This window comes from Pelophylax lessonae (assembly GCF_965119305.1).
Source record: "Pelophylax lessonae genome assembly, chromosome: 8".
Taxonomy (NCBI): domain Eukaryota; kingdom Metazoa; phylum Chordata; class Amphibia; order Anura; family Ranidae; genus Pelophylax; species Pelophylax lessonae.
Window position 1 is genome coordinate 20,456,939 of NC_138775.1, and position 10,574 is coordinate 20,467,512.

General features: G+C 42.8%; 1 protein-coding gene across 6 annotated transcripts in view; it reads left to right on the top strand.

Annotated features, from left to right (window-relative positions):
- GRIP2 (glutamate receptor interacting protein 2) overlaps positions 1 to 6,432 on the top strand; it is a 653,251-nt gene extending 646,819 nt beyond the window's left edge. For all 6 annotated transcript variants that reach the window (XM_082265350.1, XM_082265349.1, XM_082265353.1 and 3 more), the window contains one exon: positions 5,668 to 6,432. In XM_082265350.1, the coding sequence (XP_082121476.1) occupies positions 5,668 to 5,832 (165 nt within the window). In that variant the 3' untranslated portion in view covers positions 5,833 to 6,432. The remainder of the gene's footprint in view (positions 1 to 5,667) is intronic.
- Positions 6,433 to 10,574: the final 4,142 nt, after the last annotated feature.

Below are 10,574 nucleotides of genomic sequence, written 5' to 3' on the forward strand. Positions count from 1 at the left end.
CATGTCCTTAGTCTGGTTGTCTTCAGCAAACTGCTTGTGGGCTTACTTGTGCATCATCTTTAGAAGAGGCTTCCTTCTGGTACAACAGCCATGCAGACCAATTTGATGCAGTGAGTGGCGTATGGTCTGAGCACTGACAGGCTGACCCCCCCACCCCTTCAACCTCTGCAGCAATGCTGGCAGAACTCATACGTCTATTTCCCAAAGACAACCTCTGGATATGACGCTAAGCACGTGCACTCAACTTCATTGGTTGACCATGGCGAGGCCTGTTCTGAGTGGAACCTGTCCTGTTAAACCGCTGTATGGTCTTGGCCACCGTGCTGCAGCTCAGTTTCAAGGTTTTGGCAATCTTCTTATAGCCTAGGCCCTCTTTATGTAGAGCAACAATTCTTTTTTTCCGATCCTCAGAGAGTTCTTTGCCATGAGGTGCCATGTTGAACTTCCAGTGACCAGTATGAGAGAGTGAGAGCGATAACACCAAATTTAACACACCTGCTCGCCATTCACACCTGAGACCTTGTAACACTAATGAGTCACATGCTACCAGGGAGGGAAAATGCGTAATTGGGCCCAATCTGGACATTGTCACTTAGGGGTGTACTCACTTTTGTTGCCAGCGGCTTAGACATTAATGGCTGTGTGTTGAGTTATTTTGAGGGGACAGAAAATTTACACTGTTATACAAGCTGTACACTCACTACTTTACATTGTAGCAAAGTGTAATTTCTTCAGTGTTGTCACATCAAAAGATATAATAAAATATTTACAAAAATGTGAGGGGTGTACTCACTTTTGTGAGATACTGTATATGTGGTGGACAGCAGCAGGCTTTATGCCATGCCTTCAAAAATATGCAGAAATAATGTGTTAAATATGTTGCGCTAAATCGAACACTGTCCAAGTGAATCCTGTGTAATTCAAATGTGAAACAACAAATCATACAGTGCAAAATAGTGTGGCGGAAAAAAAAAAAAACAGGAGAAAAACTTGTGTTCTGAATCCAAAAAGAAATCCCGTCACCACGTGGACTCACCAACATCAAAGGTCAAGATGTACTCTTACCGCAGAGTATGGACCCTCTATTACGGAAGGTCACATAAGCTTAAGTATATCTTCCACTAGCGGTCCGCCATGGGAGAGATAAACCAACAGCACCCAGCAGGTTAAAAGGCAACTCCAGCTCTTTAAAATTCGGATCCTCCACCATGGTAGCAATGCATTCAATAAATAAAAAGAGGTACCAATAGTGTAAAAACCTCTTAAAATGTGTTTATTGAACAAATAATTCCACTTACCCCACTCCCGCCATTGAATTTTTCTCGCCACACTATTTTGGACTATGTGATTTGTTGTTTCACATTTGAATTACACAGGATTCACTTGGACAGTGTTTGCTGCAGCGCAACATATTTATTATCACATTATTTCTGTTTTTGTGTAAAATGTCCCACAATTAATGTTGCAGGTTTGTTTTGATTGATATTGGGTATATATATCTGTATTTTTTTTTTTGTTCACAAGCGCAATATATTTTTTACTTATTTTATATGAGATAACTTGGCATGTGTAAAAGAGGAGGGCCTGTCATGTCCACCATTGGGGGCGCAGGGGCGCTGCCCCCTATCAATGCGTCAAGCCCCCTAATCTACATGCAGGATGCCAGACGCATGGATTCCAATGGGTTTTTTTTTTTTAAGCACGTGATTAGAGGCTCTAATAGGCTTCAAAAAAGGGCGGGCTTGGGGGTGCCCTGAACCCACCCAGTTGTGTGACAATAGCGAATGAATATTCGCTATTGTCACACGGATTCTCCTCATGGCCAATCGGGAAGCGGGTCCTAAAACCCATTTCCTGATTGGCCAAAAGGAGAAGCAATGCCATTGGCCGAGGAGGAGAAGAGAGGAGACGCAGGAGACTGAGCGGGAAGCCGCCGCCGCTGCTGCTGCCTGCCCTTCACATGTCCAGGGTGAGTGAGCCGGCGGACCGGTATGGTGTGCAGGCTGGTGTGGTCCGTGGGGGGGGGGGGGTATGGTGTGGTCCGTCTGACATACACCCACCCCCCGGCCCATTGAGCACCAGCTGCCACTGATGTCCACTATATTATTGGAAGAGCAAAAATTGTATGCAGACAACCGCATCAAGGACCCCTCATAGACTTTACAGACAGACCAACATAGTAAAAAATGTTTTTTATTGTTAGATTGGAAAAACATACAAACATTACATCCATCTAAAAAACAGATACACATAAAAAAAAAATAAAATGGCTGTTGGTGACACAGGCAGTTTATCCACTTTTGGGTCCTTGTGACTGCAGCTCTGCTCTGCCTAGGACCTGCTGGTTTACACCTACAGGGGGTTCTTGGTCATGTATATCCACCCGGCAGTAGCTATTTCTTATCCAGCTATGATGTGCAATGTTTTTGTTGAACTCTGTAAGTATAATGTAGCCTTTGCAAATGTAATATTTTGACTGTGAATATTACATTTTGATGACACATTTACATTATTACAGAAGTTAGTCATAATTATTTTACTAACTTTTATTTTATTATTTTACTAACAGCACATATTTGCATTCTAGAAAATAGCAGTACCCACTGCTGAACCTCTGAAGAAGTACTCTACAGTATTAGCCCGAAACATGTTGGGTGTCTACACATAATGTATGGCAGCCATCAGAAATGTTGGGGCCCCTTACACAGCTTTAGGCCTGGGCCCCTCTGGGCCTGACCACCAATATTCCGCAGGGCCCGCCCTCTGGCCATCCCACCGAATCTGCCCACTGGCACTCCCACAAAGTCCTTCAGTGCACACACTTTTATTTTAACACTCTTACAACTTAATATATGAAAATGAAACCAATCCATCAAAGATAGAGTCCCAAATATTCAGCAAAGAGACATCCCAATCCAGCAAAGAGATGGCCTCAAATATTCAGCAAAGAGAAAGCCCAATCCAGCAAAGAGACATTCCTTTGGCTGCATCGGCTTACTCTGCAGCCGCCCTGCTTTAGCAATTGTTAGTTACTACAACAGCAACAACTCGATCTTGTTGGTTGGGACTGGGCCCCTCAGCATTCCCGGGCCCCCTACATGTGAATGGGCTTTCCCCCCCTGATGGCAGCCCTGGCAGCCAGCAGCCAGCCTGGAAGCCAGCCTGATTAAAAATTATAGGTGGACGCACAACACAATTGCCATACTCTACCAGTTTTTATGTGTATCCATTTTCTGAGGACGTATTGATTACGAAACGCGTACAGCGTGTCGCGTCACTTCCGGTTCCCGCACACAGAGAACGAGGCTTGGACCACATCGCGCTCCACACTCGTACATGTGCTTGTTTACTTACTTCTGATTGTGAGTACCTCTCTGTTTTATATTGAATAAACCTCCTAGACAGTATTACGCTATGTGCCTTGTCTATCTATCATCCCTTGGTATACGGCTATGAGCTATATCTGGCGGACCTCTCGGATCATCCCCAGCCTATAGGAGAATAGTAGGATCCACTAATACCCCAGGGATACCTCCAGCTAGGACCTCAGGGACCACTTCAGGGACCCATCGACCCAGGAGGAGGGGAGACACCGAGACCCTTGATTCTTATACACCCGCCTTATACCCCTGTGTGGGGTGGGTGCTTCTGGTAAGCGAGCCTTTTTCACCAGAAAGGACCACGCAGCACCCTACCACACGGCACGGGGTCACCCTTTTGAATACAGTGATTGTCACCTACCACTCATATATATTTTTTTTTCCTGCACAATATACTCAGTCACTGGACTACAAAAATGCCATTATTGGGACTATTCACAGATTGGTTGCACACCAGCACTATTTGGATTGTGTTGGGACTATTCACAGATTGGTTGCACACCAGCACTATTTGGATTGTGTTTCCTTTTAGTATATTCTATTTGTACACCAACACTATTCTGATTGTGTTTTCATTTTATTACATTTTTCTGGTATTTGTATATTTATCCTTTGTATACTAGTTCTTTCCCCAGCTCTTTACAGCACTTTCCATATACTGTATGATACAGTTGGGATTTCTTTGCACGTGCACTACAACACTTTATTTGATAAGCACTTTATCTGCTAAGCACCTTTATTTTGATTAGCACTCATTTGTATTGAGTTATGTTTTAGCATGCAATATTTACGCTAAATTATTTGTCACTGTCACTTTATTGTATTTACAGTTTGTACGTTTTTATTGTTTTTTAAATAGGCAGCGCCAACACCCTATCTTTTATCCACCAATATTCCGCAGGGCCCGCCCTCTGGCCATCCCACCGAATCTGCCCACTGGCACTCCCACAAAGTCCTTCAGTGCACACACTTTTATTTTAACACTCTTACAACTTAATATATGAAAATGAAACCAATCCATCAAAGATAGAGTCCCAAATATTCAGCAAAGAGACATCCCAATCCAGCAAAGAGATGGCCTCAAATATTCAGCAAAGAGAAAGCCCAATCCAGCAAAGAGACATTCCTTTGGCTGCATCGGCTTACTCTGCAGCCGCCCTGCTTTAGCAATTGCTAGTTACTACAACAGCAACAACTCGATCTTGTTGGTTGGGACTGGGCCCCTCAGCATTCCCGGGCCCCCTACATGTGAATGGGCTTTCCCCCCCTGATGGCAGCCCTGGCAGCCAGCAGCCAGCCTGGCAGCCAGCCTGATTAAAAATTATAGGTGGACGCACAACACAATTGCCATACTCTACCAGTTTTTATGTGTATCCATTTTCTAGATGGAGGTAATGTTTGTTTTTTATTCCATATATTTTTATAACCGAACAATAAAAAAAAATTTTTACTATGTTGGTCTGTCTGAAAAAGTCAATGAGGGGTCCTTGATGTAGTTCTCTGCATACGATTTTTGCTATATTTTATACTTAGTTTTGTTTCTCCAAATATATGCGCATGGCCAGCATCTCGGTTTTGTGCTGCTGCTCAATGGCACACCTCTAGCTTTGTGACTGAGCTTTCACTGACAGCTCCAGGTCACGGGTTTCAATAGGGATGGGCTCACAATCATGTGACTACTGTGACAGCGAATAGTAATCACATGACTGGAAAACCTCCTCCAGCATTGCCTACACTTTTTAAAGGATAAATTCAATTTTTATAAAAAAAATAATAAATGCACATTTTTTTTTTTTTTTGCAGGTAAAAAAAAATGTGCATTTACATTATTTTTTATTTTTGTAGGAGCCTGGAAAGCTTTGCACCCACGATCAGAAGATTGCAGGTGTCATGCAGAATCCTACAGACTGTCAGTATAAGCTGTACATTGTATGGGCAGTCAACTCAATGGTGGTTCATTGAGAACTACAAGCTGACGGCTGCAAAGGCTGTTGGTTCTTGTAGTTTTCACATTCACTAAACTCTATGGATAAATGACGTGGTTGGGTGCAGCCTCGCTTGGTGGCGTTTTTAAAAGATTGTGACAGCAAGCTGGGGAGAAGATCCCCCGCTCACTTTTACAGCGGGGGATCAGGGTGATGCGGGGGGGCTGATGCTACAGTAACATGTTACACCCTGAATATAAAAGGTTATCCTTTAAGGCCTTGCATGCTGGCAGGGGGAAGGGGGCTAAAAAAAAATAAACACTGCTGCATTTATTTTACTGATAATTGTGACTTTTATGCAGGTAAACCACGTGCGCACGCGAGATTTTGACTGTTGCCTGGCCGTGCCTCTTCTGTCCGATGCTGGGGACAGGCTGGATCTCGTCATCAGTCGGAGTCCTGCTCGGGAAGATGCCATCAAACGCCAAACTAGTGTGGAATCCAAAACAAGCACAAAAACCCTCTGAAATAATGTGACAAAATGTGACAGCCTCCCCCCCTCTTCCTCAAACTATTTGGCCAGCTCAAAGGTATCGGGCCCCCCAAGTTTCCTCCCTGTTGACTTCCTGCACAGATATGCTATATGTTCCATTAGGAGTCTTTAAAACATTCAGCACTTATAGTTTAGATCAAAAACCTCTTTCAATCTTCACTTACCAATTCTTAGGGGCCACAACATTAGGGGGGGCTCTGCCCTTGTTGTTAGAGATTCATCCCTTTCTCATGGTGCTATTCTGTTTTAATTTTTTCAGTTTATTTTTTCAAACCTATATACCTCTCATTATTGATCAGTGCTCCCCTTAACTGTGTTTTGAAGGAACAGTACCCCATTTTCCTAAGCCAAAAGGAGTCTCCCTGTGTGTCTGTGTTTTGCTTGTGATGCTATCCTTTTTTTATTAATATTTATTGTTCCACGTGAGGCTCGCATTTTGTAGTTTTTGTATCACTGACGCACTTTATACTCTTCTCTTAGCACCCTATGTAAAGTATTTTATTCCCTGACCCCCTCAGAATGAAGGATCAACCTCACCAGTAGAGGGCTCTCTAGATACACCCGAGCTTCACAATACCCCCTGAATGCTAGTCCATCACCTATTGCTAAAGCATGACCCTTGCGCCACCACTCCCCACATAGTCTTTAGTTACTGATAGACACCTACATTACCTACACAGAATCCCAGACAAGCCTTCACAAAAATGGCTGCTCTTACGCACATCTTCCCATGATGCACTGCCATCCGGGCCTACTATGCCTTTGGTGATTGACTTGGCACTGTGATATCACGCGCACTTCCAGCACTCTACCATTGTTTTTCCCCTCTTTTCCATAGTACACTGAGTGATAACGGTTACCTGCACCTCACTGCCATTTCCTTTTTTCCTATCAGAATTTTGTATTTGTGGGAATTTGGTTGCTGATTTTCTTATTTTTGGTTACTTTTTTCATATTACATTGACACTGCCAACATCGGTGAGCCATGATGCACTTTTTGACTGTTGAGTTGTTTTGGTTAAATAGACCTTAACATCCATGTGGTTCCTGTAGTCAAATCTTGTTTGTTTGCCAAACTTGCTGTCGTGAAAGAGAAACTAGGGCTTTTGGTTGGCAAAAAAACAAAAAAGGAGCTAGAAGGATATTCAAAAAGGTCACCTTTTCAAAAACATTCTAGGATCAGATAAAGGAGATACAAAAATGTGGCTTATTTATTCTTTTCCTGCAGCTCCATAATCCTATGGGTTATGGAGCCAATAATCTGAGTGGAGACACAATGGCTACTAAGGAAGGCCCTGTGTTTTGTAAACCCTAGAACAGTGATGGTGAACCTTGGCACCCCAGATGTTTTGGAACTACATTTCCCATGATGCTCCACTGCACTGCAGAGTGCATGAGCATCTTGGGAAACATAGTTCCAAAACATCTGGGGTGCCAAGGTTCGCCATCACTGCCCTAGAACTTCTAGGGCAGCCATTCTCAACCCTAGGCTTCCCCTAGAGGTTGATAGGGGTTTCCTTGAGCTGTGGCTGATTGACCTCCCATCTGATGGTGTCTGCATAGTTCCAGGGCCAACACCACTTGGATGATTACTTGGAAGCACCACTGTAAGGGGGGGCATTCTTCCTACTGACCACCAATGTAAGGGGCATTTTTCTAATGCCCCCCTTACAGTGGTGCTTAGAATGTCACCCTTACACTACACAGATCATCCAAGTGGTGCTGGCCCCCGGAACTATGTAGGCACCATCAAATGGGGGGTCAATCAGCCACAGCTCAAGGAACCCCTAGCAACCTTTGAAGGACTAATCTTTGCAGGGATTCTCTGAGACCTAAAATTATATTAAGGGTTCTTCTGGGGTAATAAGGTTGACAAAGGCTGCTCTATTGACTTCCAAAGGCAGGGGGCCTTCCTTTGCCGTCAGTCAGTCACAAAAGACTGAATCCTGGAGCTTGCCACGCAAGGGATTTCCCAAAATGTTTTTGAATAGAAGAACTTCTTAAAATGGTGCACCTACCAGATGCTGGATTAGTTTGAAAGTTTCATGCATTTAAGTGTACACTGTTCCTTTTTTTTTTTTCTTTCATTAATTGCATTGCCACCTCCTCACAGTTGAAGCAGCCATTTTGTTATCTGACAAATATTGATCACATCACATATTCTCTAAAAATCTGCCACATCAATGAAACAGTCAACTGGACATCTTCTGAGCCAAAGTGATGTGGTGGGTTCATGGTGATGAACTATTATTATTGTTTTAATGACCTAGTGAAATGATGGAGCTGCCTTGACATCAAGACTGGTTTAACTGGAAAAATGGTTTACTACATTATACAAAGGAGGCTCATTAAGGTTTTATCATAGTTGTATTTATTTTTGTTTTACCTATTTTATTGATGCTCCCGGTTATAGATTGTTGTAGCTTCCAGTTAAGATGTCCCTGGTAAAAGGTTAAGAGCCGGTTCACATAGGCACGACCCGACTTGCCTCACCGTGACCTCGGAGCGGCCGGCACGGACTTCATATCATTGAAGTCAATGCAGGTCGCTCCAGGTCGCCCCAAAGAAGCTCAGGACCCTTTTTCTAAGTCGGAGCGACTTGTGTCGCTCCTATTAGAACGGGTCCTGTGCTACTCTATGGCAGGCGACTTGTCAGGCGACCAGGTCGCCTGACAAGTCGCCCTAGTGTGAACGGGGTCTTAGGTTATCCCTCAAAAAACTGTCATGTAATTGCTAGGAAATTTCCTTCTCCAATCACAAATATCACACTATGTCAAGGAACGCATTTGCATGCAAGTCTTACTAAAATATGAATCATCCCACCGGTCATTGCCAGTGGAACACTTTAACCATTGACCCTAACAGAGTCTGTAGGAGTCAAGATAAATTCCACTCATGGTAAATTTTTACATAGTTGCATTGTTCCAGTGTGGATCAATGTATATATGTATATACCATACCTGGCTAATGCCCCTGGAAGCTGGAAATCAGACACCGTTACTTGTGATACCTACTTGCTTCCAGGTCCCATGCTGAGTGAATAGCTTGCTGCTTTGTGAATACAGGAGGTCGGTTGCTCGGCAGAGGCACCATTCATAGAGTGTTTTGCATTTTCTGAATTAATTAAAGCATTCTCTGATTGGACGAGGTAGAGAGTGTGACTGCCCCGCCTCTCCACATCATCCAATTAGAGAACGTTTTGCATTCCTTCAAAAAATGCAAAGCATTCTCTCAATGGTACCCATGGAATGTGGCCGATCTCTTGTGTTAATAATTCATCAGGCTGGCTGCTCGGCACGGGACCAGGAAGCTAATGGTTATCACTGAAGTAACTGTCTATCCAGCATTCAAGGATGTTGGCCAGGTATGGTATATAAATGGTTACATTGGTCCAAGCTGGTTCAATATACCTATGTTAACGTATACCATGTCTAGAATTCTTCATTTAGGAATTTGTTGCAGAATAAGCAGATGCAGCCTGTGTCTTGGACATTGTTTACAGAGGTGGGCTGCTCAAATGGTCTTTAGACAGCAAGGCCATTGTTCACTATCCCAACTCATCCAGGTACCACTAGGATTAAAGGTAAAGTTGCCTACAGGGAATAAAGGCAAGGACTCCAGTGGGAAAGCTAAACCTCTGTATATTGTGAATCGAGTTTCTCTTTAAACTCTGTGATCCGGTGGGATAACCATAAGAAATGGAACTCAATTCCTCTTTGGAGACCATTCTCAGGAGACGACTTGAACCAGTTTGAAGAAACCACTTAACTGGAAGCTGAAAACAGTTGCCAGTGATTGAAGGAAGCCTTTTAAGAGCCTGTTCTTCTTTTTTTCAGATGTTCCCAATACAGCCTGCGCAGTGTGCATTACGCCATATACAATATCTGTGCCATAGCAGGTACCGAAGGTATTTTTATATGCAATATTCGTGGGTACAGAGCTCCCCGTTTCTTGTTTTTTTTTTTTTTTTTAAATACTGTATTTAAACTGAAGGCTTTAAAAATAATAGTTTCCTTGTACCCTTTCCTATGCATTTTCAACCGTCGTGTCCGTTGACCTGCATTACGAAAGATGAGTATTTTTATCTGTACGAGTTTAAAAGCAGCTCGACTTGTAAAGTATTTTTCTACAAATTTAGGTTTTCTTATGTATTCATGAAAGCACAAATATGTTAAGGTTACAGGATACGGAGAACTTTATTTTAATTCCTGTTCTGGGCACATTTGTAAATATTTTTTTCTGTATTTAAAAAAAAATGGGATTATTGTGGAAAAAAAGGGTTTTTATTAATAAAAAAATGTAATTTTATTTGTACGACTCGTTTTTTTTCTACAGCATGATCAGGTTTTCTACCATTTATGGGGGAACAAGACCCAAACCTCTGCCAGATTATACATGAGACTGGTAATATACAAATATTAAAAATGTAAGTGTATCCAATGTTAAAGGTCTTCTTTTTCTTTAGTTTTGGACAGAGTGGGGAAGAGTTGTTGTTTGTGTCTCCAGTTAAGCCGCGTACACACGATAAGAAAATCTGTAGGGAAAATTCGTCCGACGACCGATCTGCCGATTTTCGGATTGTTAGTATGGTGCTTTCGACAGCCAACTCCGACTTTTTGGCTGACAAAATCCTGATGTGCAGGCTATATAATTTTTGTCGTCCGTAATACAACGTCCGATTTTCGTCTCATTAGTACAGATTTTGATGGAAAAAAA